This window comes from Nerophis lumbriciformis, linkage group LG21 (genome assembly GCF_033978685.3).
Source record: "Nerophis lumbriciformis linkage group LG21, RoL_Nlum_v2.1, whole genome shotgun sequence".
In the NCBI taxonomy this organism is placed as follows: Eukaryota; Metazoa; Chordata; class Actinopteri; order Syngnathiformes; family Syngnathidae; genus Nerophis; species Nerophis lumbriciformis.
In genome coordinates this window covers 15,167,501-15,189,110 of record NC_084568.2, presented here as the reverse complement: position 1 = coordinate 15,189,110, position 21,610 = coordinate 15,167,501, and the positions used below count along the sequence as shown (strand labels likewise).

General features: G+C 33.2%; 1 protein-coding gene across 1 annotated transcript in view; it reads left to right on the top strand.

The window, feature by feature from the left end:
• Positions 1 to 4,309: 4,309 nt before the first annotated feature.
• The window catches only part of enpp2 (ectonucleotide pyrophosphatase/phosphodiesterase 2), a 53,487-nt gene continuing 36,186 nt past the window's right edge, over positions 4,310 to 21,610 (top strand). The window contains exons 1-9 of the mRNA XM_061983422.1: positions 4,310 to 4,487; positions 9,024 to 9,105; positions 9,890 to 10,045; positions 13,294 to 13,419; positions 14,996 to 15,056; positions 15,183 to 15,280; positions 15,364 to 15,443; positions 19,790 to 19,909; positions 21,138 to 21,193. Coding sequence (XP_061839406.1) covers positions 4,440 to 4,487; positions 9,024 to 9,105; positions 9,890 to 10,045; positions 13,294 to 13,419; positions 14,996 to 15,056; positions 15,183 to 15,280; positions 15,364 to 15,443; positions 19,790 to 19,909; positions 21,138 to 21,193 — 827 coding nt within the window. The 5' untranslated portion in view covers positions 4,310 to 4,439. The remainder of the gene's footprint in view (positions 4,488 to 9,023; positions 9,106 to 9,889; positions 10,046 to 13,293; positions 13,420 to 14,995; positions 15,057 to 15,182; positions 15,281 to 15,363; positions 15,444 to 19,789; positions 19,910 to 21,137; positions 21,194 to 21,610) is intronic.

The window sequence follows — 21,610 nt, the reverse complement described above, 5'->3', positions numbered from 1 at the left end:
TTTGTTCAATTTATTATAAAAAGGAAAGATGAATAAAAAGACGTCATGCTAACTGTAACAAAAATGATTGTATACAGTGTACAAAGGTATTAATATTGTGGGATTGTGTGGCAAATGCGTCCTGGGACTGACCAATGAGCAGCCGATGGTAGCTGAGATTACTATGGTCAAGCGGAAACGCAAAAGTGAAAAAAGAAGCGGATTCTTATTCTTTGGGATTCCTTGTCAAGCAGCACCACTAAGTGTCCAAGGTAAGAATTACAATGCAAGCATGCAGAACGTGATCAAAGTTGGATAATAAGAAAGGATTGTATGTTGTTTTCTTAGAATATTTATACAGATTTATATCATTCAACATTAAAAATCGCCTTGCGTCGACTGGAAATGACCGAAATTATGTAAATATTGTGTTAAGTTAACTTGATGTGTGTATATATATATATATATATATATATATATATATATGAATGTATATACTGTATAGATACACATATTTGTGTTTTTATTAATAAATATACATATTTGTTTTATATACTGGTGAAACAACATTCATAACATTAGAAAGGAGAAATCATTACTATTAGTGATATGATGTATCGTTTTAATATCGAGAATGTACTGTTAATATTACAAACAAACAGTATTAGTAATATGATGCATCGTTTTAATGTCAAAAACATCCAGCATTAGTAATATGTTTTAATGTTAAAAATATACACTGTTACTAATATGATGATGTATTAATGTTAAAGATATATTATTAATATTAAAATGTTTAACTATATTAGCAATATAATAATGTTTCAAAGTTAAAAACACAGTATTAGTAATATGATGTATTAATATTACAAAAATATTTTGATGTTAAAACCATACAGTATTAGTGATACAATGATGTATTAATGTTACAAATATAATACTATGTTTTAATATTAAAACTATATGAATGATGATGTTTCGATGTTAAGTATACTTAATACTTTAATATTAAAAATATACTAGGAATATGATGTTTTAATATTAAAACGATATTAGTAATATGAGGATGTATTATGTTAAAAAGTATTAATATGAAATAGATATTAGTAACATGATGATGTATTAATGTTAAAAGTGTATGAGTAATATGTTTTGTTGATAATGTTTAATATTAAATGTATTGGTAAAATGTTTTAATATTAATTACTAACATGATAATGTTAAAAGTGTTTTAATGATATTTTAATATTAAAATATATTAGTAACATGATCCTGTTAAAAATGTATTGATGATGTTTTACTATTAAAAATATATATTAGTAACATGATAGTGTTAAAAGTGTATTAATGATGTTTTAATATTAGATATATATAGTAGTAACATGATGATGTTAAAAGTGTATTATTGATGTTTTAATATTAAAAAGGTTATATTAGTAACATGATAATGTTAAAAGTGTATTAATGATGTTTTAATAATAAAATATATTAGGAACATGATAATGTTAAGTGTATTAATGATGTTTTAATAATACAATATATTAGGAACATGATAATGTTAAGTGTATTAATGATGTTTTAATATTAAAAATATATATTAGTAACATGATAATGTTAAAAGTGTATTAATGATGTTTTATTATTAAAAATATATATTAGTAACATGATAAAAGTTAAAAGTGTATTAATGATGTTTTATTATTTAAAATATATTTTAGTAACATGATAAATTTAAAAGTGTATTAATGATGTCTTATTAAAAATATATATTAGTAACATGATAAAATTTAAAATGGTATTCATGTTTTATGATTAAAAATATATATTAGTAACATGATGATGTTAAAAGTGTATTAATGATGTCTTATTATTAAAATTATATATCAGTAACATGATCAATTTAAAATTGTATTAATGTTTTATGATTAAAATATATATATTAGTAACATGATAAAGTTAAAAGTGTATTAATGATGTTTTATTTCAAAAATGAATATATTAGTAACATGATAATGTTAAAATTGTAATAATGATGTTTTAATGTTAAAAATAAATAGACACAGAATAATGTTAAAAGTATATTAATTATATTTTAATATTAAAAAAAATATATTAGTAAAAAGTTAGGTCTATTAATGATGTTTTAATTTCAAACATAAATATTAGTAGCATGATAATCTTAAGTGTTTTAATGATGTTGTATTATTAAAAATATATATTAATAACGTGATCAAGTTAAAAGTGTATTAATGATGTTTTAATATTAAAAATGCTATATTAGTAACGTGATTAAGTTAAAAGTGTATTAATGATGTTTTATTATTAAAATAAAATATTACTAACATGATAAAGTAAAAAGTGTATTAATGATGTTAATATATAAGTAACATTATCAAGTTAAAAGTGTATTAATGATGTCTTGATATTAAAAAATATATATTAACGTAAGGTGATAAAGTTAAAAGTGTATTAATGATGTTCTATTATTAAAAGTATGTATTAATAACGTGATCAAGTTAAAAGTGTATTAATGATGTCTTGATATTAAATATATATATATTAGTAACGTGATAATGTTAAAAGTGTATTAATGATGTTTTAATATAAAAAATATATATTCGTAACATGATCAAGTTAAAAGTGTATTAATGATGTTAATATATTAGTAACGGGATCAAGTTAAAAGTGAATTAATGATGTCTTAATATTAAAAATATATATATTAGTAACGTCCATCCATCCATTTTCTACCGCTTATTCCCTTTTGGGGTCGCGGGGGGCGCTGGAGCCTATCTCAGCTACAATCAGGCGGAAGGCGGGGTACACCCTGGACAAGTCGCCACCTCATCGCAGTATATTAGTAACGTGATAATGTTAAAAGTGTATTAATGATGTTTTAATATAAAAAATATATATTAGTAACGTGATCAAGTTAAAAGTGTATTAATGATGCTAATATATTAGTAACGTGATCAAGTTAAAAATGTATTAATGATGTTAATATATTAGTAACGTGATCAAGTTAAAAGTGTATTAATGATGTTAATATATTAGTAACTTGATAAGTAAAAAGTGTATTAATGATGTTAATATATTAGTAACGTGATCAAGTTAAAAGTGTATTTATGATGTTAATATATTAGTAATGTGATCTAGTTAAAAGTGTATTAATGATAAAATATTAGTAACGTGATCAAGTTAAAAGTGTAATAATGATGTTAATATATTAGTAAGGTGATCAAGTTAAAAGTTTATTAATGATGTTAATATATTAGTAACGTGATCAAGTTGAATGTGTATTAATGATGTTTTAATATTAAAAAATACATATTAGTAACGTGATCAAGCTATAAGTGTATTAATGATGTTAATAGTAACGTGATCAAGTTAAGTGTATTAAAGATGTTAATAGTAACGTGATCAAGTTAAGTGTATTAAAGATGTTAATAGTAACGTGATCAAGTTAAGTGTATTAATGATGTTTTAATATTAAAATATATATATTAGTAACGTGATCATTTTAAAAGTGTATTAATGATGTCTTGATATTAAAAAATATATATATATAAGTAACGTGATAAAGTTAAAAGTGTATTAATCATGTTTTATTATTAAAAATATATATTAATAACGTGATCAAGTTAAAAGTGTATTAATGATGTCTTAATATTAAAAAATATATATTAGTAACGTGATAAAGTTAAGTGTATTAATGATGGTTTAATATAAAAAATATATATCAGTAACGTGATTAAGTTAAAAGTGTATTAATCATGTTTTATTATTAAAAATATATATTATTAACGTGATCAAGTTAAGTGTATTAATGATGTCTTAATATTAAAAAATATATATTAGTAACGTGATAATGTTAAAAGTGTATTAATGATGGTTTGATATTAAAAAATATATATTAGTAACGTGATCAAGTTAAAAGTGTATTAATGATGTTAATATATTAGTCACGTGATCAAGTTAAAAGTGTATTAATGATGTTTTAATAATAGTAACGTGATCAAGTTAAAAGTGTATTAATGATGTTACTATATTAGTAACGTGATATGTTAAAATTATATTAATGATGTTAATATATTAGTAACGTCATCAAGTTAAAAGTGTATTAATGATATTAATATATTAGTAACGTGATCAAGTTAAAAGTGAATTAATGATATTAATATATTAGTAACGTGATCAAGTTAAAAGTGTATTAATGATATTAATATATTAGTAACGTGATCAAGTTAAAAGTGAATTAATGATATTAATATATTAGTAACGTGATCAAGTTAAAGCTCCGCCTCGTGACGAAACAGACGTCGCCATTCCCCAGCATACATGTGTATATATGTTTATAGCCATGCATATATGTATTTCTACCTGTATATTTGTATAAATACACATATTTATGGGATGTTTTGATCCAACAAAGGTTGTCGTTTGTGTTCATGTTAGCTTAAATGATATCACAGGATCGACATCAACTCGACATGTTTGGACATCAACTGGTAGGTAACTTTTCACACTTTCTACTCACTAATGTCACTTCTTCATGTTACATACGTGCAAGTTTCAACTGGTAACACTTCCACACCCACGCTGTACTTCTTCCACTTCGACGTCTTTATTCGTACGAAGTCCGAGTTGCTCGCCCGAGTAACTGGGGCCGATGGGCATGTCGTGAACGAGTCGTTGTTTGTGAGCTGAATCAAAACTGGGTAGTGAGATACTCGTTCATATTCTGCTGACTCAAACAACAACTAACATGACATCACCTTCATCAATAATATTAATAATAACTGGGATTTATATAGCGCTTTTCTAAGTACCCAAAGTTGCTTTACATGTAGAACCCATCAATCATTCACACCTGGTGGTGGTAAGCTACTTTCATAGCCACAGCTGCCCTGGGGTAGACTGACGGAAGCGTGGCTGCAATTTGCGCCAACGGCCCCTCCGACCACCACCTATCATTCTTCATTCAATTCACCGGTGTGAGTGGCACCGGGGGCAAAGGGTGAAGTGTCCCGCCCAAGGACACAACATTCTGCATCTTCCTTTTCACAATACCCCACAGATTTTCTATGGGGCTAAGGTCAGGGGAGTTGGCGGGCCAATTTAGAACAGAAATACCATGGTCCGTAAACCAGGCACGGGTAGATTTTGCGCTGTGTGCAGGCGCCAAGTCCTGTTGGAACTTGAAATCTCCATCTCCATAGAGCAGGTCAGCAGCAGGAAGCATGAAGTGCTCTAAAACTTGCTGGTAGACGGCTGCGTTGACCCTGGATCTCAGGAAACAGAGTGGACCGACACCAGCAGATGACATGGCACCCCAAACCATCACCCAACCATGCAAATTTTGCATTTCCTTTGGAAATCGAGGTCCCAGAGTCTGGAGGAAGACAGGAGAGGCACAGGATCCACGTTGCCTGAAGTCTAGTGTAAAGTTTCCACCATCAGTGATGGTTTGGGGTGCCATGTCATCTGCTGGTGTCGGTCCACTCTGTTTCCTGAGATCCAGGGTCAACGCAGCCGTCTACCAGCAAGTTTTAGAGCACTTCATGCTTCCTGCTGCTGACCTGCTCTATGGAGATGGAGATTTCAAGTTCCAACAGGACTTGGCGCCTGCACACAGCGCAAAATCTACCCTTGCCTGGTTTACGGACCATGGTATTTCTGTTCTAAATTGGCCCGCCAACTCCCCTGACCTTAGCCCCATAGAAAATCTGTGGGGTATTGTGAAAAGGAAGATGCAGAATGCCAGACCCAAAAACGCAGAAGAGTTGAAGGCCACTCTCAGAGCAACCTGGGCTCTCATAACACCTGAGCAGTGCCAGAAACTCATCGACTCCATGCCACGCCGCATTAACGCAGTAATTGAGGCAAAAGGAGCTCCAACCAAGTATTGAGTATTGTACATGCTCATATTTTTCATTTTCATACTTTTCAGTTGGCCAACATTTCTAAAAATCCCTTTTTTGTATTAGCCTTACACAATATTCTAATTTTGTGACACACGGAATTTTGGATTTTCATTTGTTGCCACTTCAAATCATCAAAATTAAATGAAATTAACATTTGAATGCATCAGTCTGTGTGCAATGAATAAATATAATGTACAAGTTACACCTTTTGAATGCAATTACTGAAATAGATCAAGTTTTTCAAAATATTCTAATTTACTGGCTTTTACCTGTATATATATGTATGTATCTATGTATCTATGTATCTATGTATATATGTATGTATGTATGTATGTATGTATGTATGTATGTATGTATATATCTGTCTATCTGTGTTGGCCCTGCGATGAGTTGGCGACTTGTTCAGGGTGTACCCCGCATTCCGCCCGAATGCAGCTGAGATAGGCTCCAGCACCCCCGGCGACCCCAAAAGGGACAAGCGGTAGAAAATAGATGGATGGATATATATATATATGTATGTGTGTATATATGTATATATATATATATATGTATATATATATATATATATATATATATATATATATATATATATATATATATATATATATATATATATATATATATATATATATATATATATATATATATATATATATATATATATATATATATATATATATATATAGGGACGGCGTGGCGCAGTGGAAGAGTGGCCGTGCGCGACCCGAGGGTCCCTGGTTCAATCCCCACCTAGTACCAACCTTGTCATGTCCGTTGTGTCCTGAGCAAGACACTTCACCCTTGCTCCTGATGGGTGCTGGTTAGCGCCTTGCATGGCAGCTCCCTCCATCAGTGTGTGAATGTGTGTGTGAATGGGTAAATGTGGAAGTAGTGTCAAAGCGCTTTGAGTACCTTGAAGGTAGAAAAGCGCTATACAAGTACAACCCATTTATCATTTATATATGTATATATATATATATATGTATATGATATATGTATATATATATATATATATATATATATATATATATATATATATATATAAATATATGTATATATAAATATATGTATAAATATATGTATATATATATATATATATATATATATATATATATATATATATATATATATATATATATATATATATATATATATATATATATATATATATATATACACCCTGAACAAGTCACCAACTCATCGCAGGGCCAACACAGATAGACAGATATATAAATATATACATATATAAATATATATATATACGTATATGTATATGTATATATATATATATATATATACTATATATATATATATATATATATATATATATATATATATATATATATATATGTGTGTATATATAAATGTTTTAATGTTAAAAATATATATTAGTAACATGATAATGTTAAAATTGTATTATTGATGTTTTATTAAAAACATATATTAGTAACATGATAATGTTAAAAGTGTATTAATGATGTTATAATAATAATAATAATAATAAACGTTACTAACTTTTTTATCGTTTCCATATCTATTTCGTGACAGTCAGTTGAAAGTCTTGGATTTGTATTTATTCACAATTTTGATTATTTCCTCTCTTGTCACATTGTTGAGGAACATCGAGCTGGCATTTCGGTCTATGGTTTCATTCCAGTCTTCAACTGGTCCATCATCTACATCTGGACTCCTTTGTTCCAGATGTATTCCAATATTTACAAAGTAGTTATTCATGCGTTCAAATACTTTCTCCATGTTGTAACTTTGTCTAGAAAATATTAAATATATTCCTTCTTAGCACCATTTTTAATAATTAGATTTAGGATGCCCCATGTTGCTCTCTTATTGTTTTTGTTCCTGTCTAATAATTGTTTGTAATATTCTTTCCTACGTGTTCGTAGTATGCTAGTTTGCTTATTCTTATATTTTTTTGTACTTGTTTCCTGCTTCTGTAGATTTTTGTCTTATAAATGTTCTATATAATTTATTCTTCTTTCGCAAACATTTTTCAGTCCCTTCGTCATCAATGGTTGACTGTTTTTGTTATGCTTCTTGCTTGGTTGTTTCCATGGATAGGGTTTGTCATGAAGCATCAGAAAGGTATTAAAAAAGGCCATGAGCATCATCTACATCATTTTTACCGTACACATCAGACCTGAGCAATTATTTTGACTCAGGGGCCCCATTGGTCGGTAAAAATATATCTGGGGGCCGGTGTGTGTTATGTAAATGGTAAATAAAAACAGAATACAATGATTTGCAAATCCTTTTCAACCTATATTCAATTGAATAGACTGCAAAAACAAGATATTTTACGTTCGAACTGGAAAACGTTGCTATTTTTTGCAAATATTAGCTCATTTGGAATTTGATGCCTGCAACATGTTTTAAAAAAGCTGGCACAAGTGGCAAAAAAGACTGAGAAATATGAGGAATGCTCATCAAACACTTATTTGGAACATCCCACAGGTGAACAGGCTAATTGGGAACAGGTGGGTGCCATGATTGGGTACAAAAGCAGCTTCCATGAAATGCTCAGTCGTTCACAAACAAGGATGGGGTGAGGGTCACCACTTTGTGAACAAATGTGTGAGTCCAACAGTTTAAGAACAACATTTTTCAACGAGCTATTGCAAGGAATTTAGCAATTTCACTATCTACGGTCTTTAAAATCATCAAAAGGTTCAGAGAATCTGGAGAAATCACTGCACGTAAGCGATGATATTACAAACCTTGGATCCCTCAGGCGGTACTGCATCAAAAAGTGACATCAGTGTGTAAAGGATATCACCACATGGGCTCAGGAACACTTCAGAAAACCACTGTCAGTAACTACAGTTCGCAGTTCATTTTGTTGAGGTTTAGGACTCGTTCGTTCACTTGTTGCAGTCAAATTTAGAACGTGTCATCAACTTGCATTATCATAATATGATGATAGCATTAAAACTCTTCTGTGGACCAAATTGATACAATTTTTATCGCATATTTTCGATATCGAGCAACGCTAACTGATTGTAATTCAGTGCCTTTCATAGTTTTCTCTTAGGTAGAAACAAGTATTTTTCAAATGGATAATATTTTGTTGAAATTAAATATTAATAAGAAAACATTTTGTTTCAGGTGCTGTGGATTCTCTGTGGACACAATTTATGTTTGGGTTTAGTTTACTCCAAAACCAAACAGTCCGAAGTCTTCACTGACAGTAAGTGTGAGATTATTCTTTTAATGTGCAAACAGTAGGAAACATGCTAACGACTGCAAACATGTTAACATTACCAAACATGTTAACGGTCGTAAACATGCTAACAGTAACAAACATGTTAACAATAGCAAACATGTTAACATTACCAAGCATGTTAATGGTCGTAAACATGCTAACAGTAACAAACATGCTAACAATAGCAAACATGTTAACATTACCAAACATGTTAACATTACCAAACATGTTAACGGTCGTAAACATGCTAACAGTAACAAACATGCTAACAATAGCAAACATGTTAACATTACCAAACATGTTAATGCAGCTACTGCTAAGCTAACGCAGCTAATGCTAAGCTAACGCAGCTAATGCTAAACCTACACAGCTAATGCTATTCTCTCTCATTAACGTCCCTTGGCAGCAGGCTCCGCCTTTTAAAGGCACACACTCATAAACTCTCTCAATGGCATACATCCGATATAAAGGTTTTCAATAAATGAACACAATTACTTTCACTAGTCGTTGATTACATTTATTAAATAGTCAGTAATGCAAGCATTGTTGGTGGGGAACGTAAATATAATGAGTTCCTTCACATCACATGTGAATACAATCAAGTTTAATGAAGTTTAATTAAATATATGAAAGTATTCGTGGATTATTTATCTTGTCGTCTGGCGCTTTATTGATATAAAAAATCAATCTGGATCAGGTTGGGGTTCAGAGTGTTGAACAATGAGCAGAGACATTTTTCTAAATTGTCCACCTGGTGTTGTGTTCCCAGTGCGCCCCACATCTGGACACGTGCCGAGGTTCAGCTCCTGCTCAAGCAGATGTTTCGAGCTGCTTGAGGTGGAGCCGCCGAACTGTCGCTGTGACAATCTTTGCAAGACCTTCAACAGCTGCTGCTCGGACTTTGACCAGCTCTGCCTCAGGACAGGTAATTCATTATTGTCCAAAAAAATTGCAAATTATATATATATTTTTAAACGGCACAATTTGCACATGTAACTTGCCTTTTAAAAAGAAAAACAGAATTTTAGACCGTACCTTTAGGAAATTAATTTAAAAAGTATTCAATTCATTTCCTAAAAGTACGTTATATATAAGTAATATGTGTATATATATATATATATATGTATATATATATATATATATATATATATATATATATATATATATATATATATATATATATTAGGGCTGCAACTAACGATTAAATTGATAATCGATTAATCTGTCGATTATTACTTCGATTGATCGATTAATAATCGAATAAAAGACACAAACTACATTTCTATCCTTTCCAGTATTTTATTGAAAAAAACAGCATACTGGCTCCATGCTTATTTTGATTATTGTTTCTCAGCTGTTTGTACATGTTGCAGTTTATAAATAAAGGTTTATAAAAAAAAAATAAAAAAAATAAAAAATGCAATAAAAAATTGCCTATGCGCATAGCATAGATCCAACGAATCGATGACTAAATTAATCGCTATCTAATCGCTAACTGTTTTTATAATCGATTTAATCGATTAGTTGTTGCATCCCTAATATATACATATATATATAACGTACTTTTAGGAAATTAATTAAATACATTTTTGAGCTAAAAAATGTTGGCTGGGGGGGCGAAAGCCGAAGTAACTGTGTGTGTGTGTGTGTGTGTGTGTGTGTATATATATATATATATATATATATATATATATACAGTATATATATATATATATATATATATATATATATATATATATATATACAGTATATATATATATATGTCTATGTATATGTCTATATGTGTATATATATATATATATATATATGTATGTATGTATAATGTATGTGTATGTGTGTGTGTGTGTGTATATATATATATGTGTGTGTACATATTTACTGTATGTGTATATATATGTGTGTGTATATATATGTATATATATTACATATGTATATACATATATTACATATATAATGTGTGTAATATATATATATATATATATATATATATATATATATATATGTGTGTAATATATATTTATGTATATATATATATATATATATATATATATATATATATATATATATATATATGTGTATGTATATATATATATATATATATATATATATATGTATATATATACAGTATATATTTGTAATATATGTATATATATAACATGCGTGCTATCTCCTTGTGTGCCATGGTCCGGTTTACTAAGCTTTTCTGCATGGACTAAAATGGTTGAGGTCTGGGCTTGCATATGTCTGTGTATCACTTTATGGCCATACTTCATTACATGTCTGCACAAATTTGCTTTCCCCAGGAATGTATGCTTACACAATCTGTAAAAACATGTTATTTCATACTATAGCAGACACTACAGTCACTTTTACATCCTCTCCCGATACAGGCCATGCTTTGCTTGCTGCACAATATTACTACATTTGTTTCTTTCCCTTTTTTGTTATGTTGTTTCGTCGTCTTTCTCCCACTCCAAATTGCACTGCGCCCACCACCAACTTTGGGAATCGTTGTACAAAACCCGTTTCCATATGAGTTGGGAAATTGTGTTAGATGTAAATATAAATGGAATACAATGATTTGCAAATCATTTTCAACCCATATTCAGTTGAATATGCTACAAAGACAACATATTTAATGTTCAAACTCATAAACATTTTTTTTTTTTGCAAATAATCATTAACTTTAGAATTTGATGCCAGCAACACGTGACAAAGAAGTTGGGAAAGGTGGCAATACATACTGATAAAGTTGAGAAATACTCATCAAACACTTATTTGGAACATCCCACAGGTGAACAGGCAAATTGGGAACAGGTGAGTGCCATGATTGGGTATAAAAGTAGATTCCATGCAATGCTCAGTCATTCACAAACAAGGATGGGGCGAGGGTCACCACTTTGTCAACAAATGTGTGAGCAAATTGTTGAACAGTTTAAGAAAAACTTTTCTCAACCAGCTATTGCAAGGAATTTAGGGATTTCACCATCTACGGTCCGTAATATCATCAAAGGGTTCAGAGAATCTGGAGAAATCACTGCACATAAGCAGCTAAGCCCGTGACCTTCGATCCCTCAGGCTGTACTGCATCAACAAGCGACATCAGTGTGTAAAAGATATCACCACATGGGCTCAGGAACACTTCAGAAACCCACTGTCAGTAACTACAGTTGGTCGCTACATCTGTAAGTGCAAGTTAAAACTCTCCTATGCAAGGCGAAAACCGTTTATCTACAACACCCAGAAACACCGTAGGCTTCGCTGGGCCTGAACTCATCTAAGATGGACTGATACAAAGTGGAAAAGTGTTCTGTGGTCTGACGAGTCCACATTTCAAATTGTTTTTGGAAACTGTGGATGTCGTGTCCTCCGGACCAAAGAGGAAAAGAACCATCCGGATTGTTATAGGCGCAAAGTTGAAAAGCCAGCATCTGTGATGGTATGGGGGTGTATTAGTGCCCAAGACATGGGTAACTTACACATCTGTGAAGGCGTCATTAATGCTGAAAGGTACATACAGGTTTTGGAGCAACATATGTTGCCATCCAAGCAACGTTACCATGGACGCCCCTGCTTATTTCAGCAAGACAATGCCAAGCCAGGTGTTACATCAACGTGGCTTCATAGTAAAAGAGTGCGGGTACTAGACTGGCCTGCCTGTAGTCTAGACCTGTCTCCCATTGAAAATGTGTGGCGCATTATGAAGCCTAAAATACCACAACGGAGACCCCCGGACTGTTGAACAACTTAAGCTGTACATCAAGCAAGAATGGGAAAGTATTCCACCTGAGAAGCTTCAAAAATGTGTCTCCTCAGTTCCCAAACGTTTAGGGAGTGTTAAAAGGAAAGGCCATGTAACACAGTGGTGAACATGCCCTTTCCCAACTACTTTGGCACGTGTTGCAGCCATGAAATTATAAGTTAATTATTATTTGCAAAAAATAAATAAAGTTTATGAGTTTGAACATCAAATATCTTGTCTTTGTAGTGCATTCAATTGAATATGGGTTGAAAATGATTTGCAAATCATTGTATTCCGTTCATATTTATATCTAACACAATTTCCCAACTCATATGGAAACGGGGTTTGTACAATTATCCATCCATCCATTTTCTGCCGCTTGTCCCTCTCGTGTCTTGTGGATATGGTGTTGATCAGTCTGTTTACCACAGAGGGTGGCTATGAGTGCAGCAAAGATCGCTGTGGGGAGATGCGCAATGAACACCATTCCTGCCACTGCTCAAACGACTGTCTCGCCCGAGGAGACTGCTGCACCAACTACAGGACACTCTGCAGAGGTAAATGCTAATTACTCACTTGTACGTGTACGGCTAATTAGGAATGGCAAAGCTGTCTTCAGCTCGCACGGTCAAGCTATTAAAGATAGATATTTGCCCAACATTGTTTTGTAGGATTTTAATGTAAATGTAGTCAATATAACTTTTTTTCAATACGTAGCCTCTGTGTCAGTTAGGACTGGGCAGTATAGCTGAAAACTGTACCACGATATAAGTTGTAATATTGGTTGATATCGATAAATATTGATATTTCTTATGACCTATCAAAAAAAGGAGAAGAAGAAAAATATTTTCCTATTTTCCTCCCGCCCGAAGGCAGCACCTCCCGTGACCCCGAAAGGGACAAGCGGTAGAAAATGGATGGATGGATTAATATACATACTGTGTATTGCCAATATACCTGTTATGGTGGGGGTGTGGTTAGGGGCGTGGTCACCATGACGTCCTCGTATAATTTGCTATGTTGATGTGATTTTGTTTAAAAAGGCTCCAAAAATGTATACATGCTTACAAAAACCAATCAGTGTAATTAATAATTAGCGTTAACATATATTTTTTCATTACAGTATGGTATATCGTTTTTCTCTATTTTCACTTGTTGCTGCTTATTGTGCAATGTACTTTGTTGAGAATTTTTCAAGTGCCGAAATACTTTTTGTGACTTTTTATGTATTGAAATCTAGAGCAGGGGTGTCCAAACTTTTTGACTTGGGGGCCGCATTGGGCTAAAAAAATAATTGTTGTTTTGTTAGAATATTAGAAGAGATTTATGTCTTTCAACATTAAAAATCTACTTGCCTTGCCTGAAATTACCGAAAATATGTAAATATTGTGTTAAAATTAAGTTAACTTGATGACACGTTAGTTTGATTTTATTCACCATGAACAAGGACCAACATACTGTATATACGTTTGTATATATATACACCGGTATTTCAGGCTACATATTATAATAATATAATGCATATATAATTATTATAATTGCATATCAAGAGTATGTGAAAGTTTGACTTCTACCTTGTTTCCTTTTTTTGTAATCAATCAGAAATATCAAGCAGCTAAAATGCAGCAAACATGGATAAGTGTGGAGAGTGTTTTGTATTTTTGCCATCATGCTTTGTAATGGATTTTAAATGGATGTATCTTGTAGAATTTTTTATGGCGCGTGATAATTTTTTTAAATAATGTCCATAGAGTTAATTGAGCAGGTTGTGTTATGTGGGACCATGTGTGCTAAAATTGTGTGTTAGTTGGATTTATTTATTTATTTTTATATTTTTGCACCATGACTAGGGAATGTTGTCTGCATTGGGTCATATAACTAAATGCTGCACATTCTTCTGTTCACTGCGTAATTAAAGTTAATTGACTTGAATTTCTTATGTTGTCCACTCAGTGGCGACACAATACCGACATCAAAATGGTCAGTTTGGACTCCACTGATTTAGAGCAACAAGAATATACTCAGCAATAAACATGAATAAATAAAACAATAAAATGTCATGACATTTATTAGGATGCACAGTAGAAGTATTGTTCATGATATATGGGAAATAAAGCGTTGTTTGTTTTTCAGGAGACACTTCTTGGCTGCAAGATGAATGTGAAGATATAAAGAATGTTCAGTGCCCTGCAGGGTGCGTTACTATAAGCACCTTCAAAAACTAGCATTTTACTCACGAATCTCATTTGTCGTTTTAAAAATCCCCCTGCTTCTCTCCTGTCAAGCAGCATATGTGAATATATATTTACTGTGCTGGCAGATTTGTGCGCTCACCACTCATCATTCTGTCAGTGGACGGTTTCAGAGCTTCCTACATGAAGAGAGGACATACTGTCATACCTAACATTGACAAACTCAGTAAGTGGTTTATGCTCAATCAACATTTATTAATTTATGTCTTCATGAATATTTTGGATTTGTTCTTGCTTTTACTTTGCCAGGAACATGTGGAACACATGCTCCGTATATGAGGCCTGTGTACCCGTCCAAAACCTTCCCCAACCTCTACTCACTGGCGACGGTAAATCTAGAATACTAGAACATAGTCTGTTGTTGTCCAATCGTATAATGTCTGCAACTGACCAGGGGCTTGGTGCTGAGCGATATACCGTAGTATTTTTCGGCCTGAAACTGCAGCCAGCCACCAGGCGGCGCTGCTCCGTGGTCCGCCATACCGCGGGTGAGCATAGGGTGTATGTGTGCGTATCTGCATAGTAATCCGTGGATGCGTTTGTGTCCATAAGGTAGGTAGGTCTTTATTATCATTGCACAAGTACAATAAAAGTTTGTTTTCAGCACAAACCCGTTCAAGATTAGACATACAAACAGTGTATTGGGTTACAGAACAGGAACGCTGATGGGTCGCCACAAGGCGTCCCGTAAAAGATGGGAAAAAGATAAACGCTGGGGGAGGATGAGTAAAAAAAATACAATCTAGACTGGGCTCCTAAGGGGGCCCAGTCTGGAGTGGGAAAAAACCTCCATAGCAAAGCACATATACATATTACAACATCCATCACTTGCAACAGAGGGGAGGGAGTGGGGGCTACTGTAGCAGGCTGCAGCTCTTCAGGCACTGCCCATCCGTCCATCACCCCTAAGGGATTCGCGTCAAGAGCGTTGGATGGGGGGTGGGGTATGTGTGTGTGGCGTATATTTTTGTGGATGCATGTGTGTGTAAGCCTGCCGCGTGTCCCTTGGTGTTGTGTAGTCGCTAGTCCAAAGTCAACAACAACAGGTGTGTGTCCATGTGAGACAAGAAGTGAATTTGTTGTGTCTTCGCTGCACTGTTCTTCGGGAGAGTCTCGAAGCCAGGGAAACAATCCAAGTTAGAATGTTTTGTATGCGAGTGAAAATAAAATTAGCTTTTCACTCTAAATTGTCTATGACTGATCCTCAAAATTCATCCTGAGGGGCAGACAGTCCGATGTTATCCAAATCACAAGAGTGTCCACAGTTCTTCCCGCATCCTCCAATCATTTGTGGCAGCTTTGGGGTACTTTGAAGACTGCCAGCAACTTCCAATTTGTCGACAAACCAGAGCAACGCTTACTCCAATCAGCAGATGTCCTGTTGTCATAATTCCGAATAGGTAGATATCTTCACGTCCTCGTCTGGAAGGGTCGCCAGGCACGTGGCACTCCTTCTTCTCCCTAGAGTCCGTCGTGTGTCCAGCAACAACCGCTCTGTCACGACAAGCAGGTTCCCCCAAATTCAAGATCTTGTCAATTTCGTTGAGGCAAGTTAAATAGTTTCAATGTTTAGATTTGGAGAGCAGTGCAAAAAAAGGCAACAAGAAAGTTAAGACAAGACAAGAGAAAGAAGCAAGTAGGAGAGATAAGGGAGAGGAAAGGGGAGCGTCCGCCCTCCATGAGTGCCAGTGAGAAAGAACGGCATAAGCCTGGAAGTCACTCCGTTCGACGCCAAGCAACATCCCAGGTGTCCTTAAAGGATGGAATTTCAGAGCGTCTTTCGCTACAATGATCCCACCGGGGAATGTACAACATGACCTTGCCAAATTGTAAATAGGGATTGCTTAGGTTAGGGCAAGCATTTGCATTCCAATGGATTAATCTACTGTTGTTGTTACTTCTGGCTCTCAAATTGATAGAAATTTTGCCTTGCAGAGCGGAAAGCTTCTCCAAGATGTTATCCAGTTTGAGATTCAATTCAGTAATAGCCACAGTCTGAGTGCCTACAGCCCTGCCCAGCCCATCAATCATGACAGGGAGCTTCTTAGCACCTCGGACGACTGCTATCATCCTTTGAATTTGTAGATAGACCAGAGCAATGCTCGATCAAATCAGCAGATCATCTGTTATCATAGTTCCTAATAGATAGATATCTCCAATGTCCTCAAGGGAAAGACACAAGTCCAAACGTTCCATCAGGGCAGGCAGGTTCCCCTAAACCCTGAGTTTCACGTTGAGAAGATCTTGTCAATTGCGTTGAGAGACCAGTTGATAAAGTCCATGTTTACATTTGGAGAACAGTGTAAAAGAGAGGCTCTGAGAAAGTGAAGACAAGATAAGACGAGACAAAGAAGCCAAGCAGGGAAGGATAAGGGAGGGTAGAGGAAAGTGTTCGCCTTTGGTGAGAGTAAGCAAGAAGAAACATATGTGCCTGTTGGACTGTTTATAATAGACGTGCCTGTTTGGTGTGTTTTTGTTTTTATTAATTTGTGCTTTTAAGGACGCTTAAGTATTGAGTCACATGTTAACATTTCTCTGAACTGTTCTTTATGCCATGTCTTCAAGTCATAGAAAAGAATGGACGTGTAACAACTTGTTGGAGACATGTTTTACAGATTACTGTTGTTTGGTCAGTGTCTGACTTTTATTAATCCAAACAAAGAAGTTGATGTTTTTGGCAGTAATTTCTCTTTGGGGTTTTGTTGGTTTAGCTTCTATTATGCTTTCTGTCTCTGCTACATTGTTGACATCCATGCTCTCGTCACAAGGTTCTTTCAATTGACGTAAAAATATCAAAGTCGCAGTGTTGCTGCAGTTAGATTGGCCGCAGCCCAGACGATAAAATTATGATATAAACAATAGAGAATTATATCGTGCCATAAACATCTTTATACCACATCGGGATACATATCGCTATATCGCACAGCACTCCATCTCCGGTGTATCTATATTCCAGAGATGCTTTAATGCCCAATACAATAATATTTGTTAATTTAAAAGCAGATGTTGTGTCTTGTCTTGAATCACCATGAAGATGATTTGAATATGTTGAAGGTGATATTCATGTATTGTAATGACTTGCCTTTCTTTGTTTCTGATTAGTGTCTTCAACGTTTTGTCTTCTAACCATCTCGACAGAATCACCTCCATTTGTTTTTTCTATTTTTCTTGGTAGTTTCACATTGCACTTTTGGTACAGTTTGTGAAACATAACCCAAAATACTCAAATCAACGTCGCCCTTTGAAAGGAACTGAAATTAAATCAATCTATTAATCACATTTTATTTATATAACCCTTAATCACGAGTGCCTTCACAATTTCACAGCGACATCCCCTGATCCAAACCGACAACGTTTAGTTGAAATTTTATTTATTTTATTTTACTTGTATTATTTTATTTATTTTTTAAATTATATATATTTATTTATATTTATAGTTATTGATTTAATGATAATAAATATAATAATAAAATAAAAATAATAATCCAACTAATAGAACAAATAATGTATTTATTTATATCATATTATATATAGTATAATGTATATTTCTTTACATAAATTTACATTGTATATGCATATATAATGTAATAAAAAATAAAATAATACGAAAAAACTTTTATTAATAAAATAACAACTGTATATAATAATAAATGTAGTGTTAATTTATATTTCAATTAATTATGTATTTTATATTTATTATTTTATCATTTATTATATTTTTAAAATACCCACAAAACTCAGTTAATCTGTTCTAAGCCCCCAAAACATCACAATTTTGACATGCTTACTAGTATGGAAAAACATTTTTTAGATAATAAATCGTGTATGAAAACAATGCAATGTAGTAGAAACAGTAGTTTTATGAAGTAATGTAATGATAATGTGCAGCCTTCAGATATTTCACATGAAGTCACAAACCTTTTAGTCCTGCACACTTTTATAAAATGTAAACAAAATATAAATCAGTGTCAAAAAAACTATATTTATATAGAACTACAATTATTTCTCATCCATTGATTATTATTAGGGATGCACCAAAATGCAATTTCTTGGCCAAAACACAAAAAGAAATGATTCCTTTTAACCCGCTCATTGACTTTGAGGGCTAAGTTTTACCGATCATATAAATTCATGAAGCGCTGACAAGGGCCAAATGGGACAAAAATAAAGAATACATCTTTAGAAAAGTACTTAAATGTGTCATTAATTAATTAAATCATTACATTTTAAAATACATAATTCTTGAAATTGAGGAATATGTAATTAAATCAATGCCTAATTAATAAATTATGACATTATTAAATAAGTAGTTATTTAAATGATTAAATAATAAAATGTAATTTTCTATTAAATACATTAATGCCATGTTTAATAACACACGTGTGTTGAATTCCAACTATAATCAATTGATGACACTATTCAAGTCATTATTAAAGACCTATTTATTTATTGAATTTTGTTCTTTGACTTTAGCTCGAAAATCCAAATGATAATAAAGACATAATCAGGGAAAGCTGGGAGGAATGTTGTTTTCTTTCTTGGTATTGCTGCCAAGTTTTCGAGTAAATAAAAAAAGTGGTGAAAAATGATTTGTTATTGTTAATTCACGCACACAACAAAAATGTTTAGGCACAAATGAAGACTTTAAACACTAAACCAAATGTTTGACTTCCAGGGTCTGTATCCTGAGTCTCATGGAATTATTGATAATGCCATGTATGACCCCGTCTTTGATGCCACCTTCACGCTGAGAAGCAGAGAGAAACTGAATCATCGCTGGTGGGGAGGACAACCTGTAAATGCTCCAATCTTAATCTATTATAGACAACCAAATATATGTGTGTATATATATATATATATATATATATATATATATGTATATGTATATACAGTTGCGATCAAAAGTTTACATACACTTGTAAAGAACATAATGTCATGGCTGTCTTGAGTTTCCAATACTTTCTACACCTCTTATTTTTTAGTGATAGAGTGATTGGAGCACATACTTGTTGGTCACAAAAAACATTCATGAAGTTTGGTTCTTTTATGAATTTATTATGGGTCTACTGAAAATGTGAGCAAATCTGCTGGGTCAAAAGTATACATACAGCAATGTTAATATTTGCTTACATGTCCCTTGGCAAGTTTCACTGCAATAAGGCGCTTTTGGTAGCCATCCACAAGCTTCTGCTTGAATTTTTTACCACTCCTCTTGACAAAATTGATGCAGTTCAGCTAAATTTGTTGGTTTTCTGACATGGACTTGTTTCTTCAGCATTGTCCACATGTTTAAGTAAGGACTTTGGGAAGGTCATTCTAAAACCTTAATTCTAGCCTGATTTAGCCATTCCTTTACCACTTTTGATGTGTGTTTGGGGTCATTGTCCTGTTGGAACACCCAACTGCGTCGCCCAAGACCCAACCTCCGGGCTGATGATTTTAGGTTGTCCTGAAGAATTTGGAGGTAATCCTCCTTTTTCCTTGTCCCATTTAAAGCACCAGTTCCATTTGCAGCAAAACAGGCCCAGGGCATAATACTACCACCACCATTCTTGACGGTAGGTTTGGTGTTCCTGGGATTAAAAGCCTCACCTTTTCTCCTCCAAACATATTGCTGGGTATTGTGGCCAAACAGCTCAATTTTTGTTTCATCTGACATCACATGGACAAAGATAAGACCTTCAGGAGAAAAGTTCTGTGGTCAGATGAAACAAAAATTGAGCTGAACTTCATGAATGTTTTTTGTGACCAACAAGTATGTGCTCCAATCACTCTATCACAAAAACATAAGAGTTGTAGAAAGTATTGGAAACTCAAGACAGCCATGACATTATGTTCTTTACAAGTGTATGTAAACTTATGATCGCGACTGTATATGTGTATATATATTTATAGATGTATATATATATGTATATATATATATATATATATATATATATATATATATATATATATGTATATATATATATTCACATGTACAATTATACATATATAGTTTTGATTAATGTACTCTTTGATTTCAGATCTGGATCACAGCTCTCAAACAAGGAGTGAAGGCAGCCACTTTCTTCTGGCCTGCGTAAGTTCTATGAAATATGTGTTCTGATCTCTCATGACAGTTTGTCACGCTCGGCTCGACAGTTTAGTCATGTTTGTATTGTTCTGTGTTTGGTGTTTAGTTCCTGTCCAGTGCTCCTATTTTCTAGTTTCTACTTCCTGTTGTCTTTGCAGCACCTTTACTTTGTTTGCCAGCACACCTGTGCATGTTTAGTAATCATGTCTATTTAGGTGCACACTGCTTTCCGCATGCTTTTAATATGTAAACTGTTGCTGACTACCAGCATTTCCGTAATGGCCTGTTTACTGGTATTTATTTTTTGTAATTGCATAGCTATCCCTATGCTTTCAGTACACTCCCAGCTGCACTCGTTTTTTAGTTTTTTCATATAATAAATGCCTTCTACCTGCGCGCTGGCTCCTGCTGTCGTCTGCACCT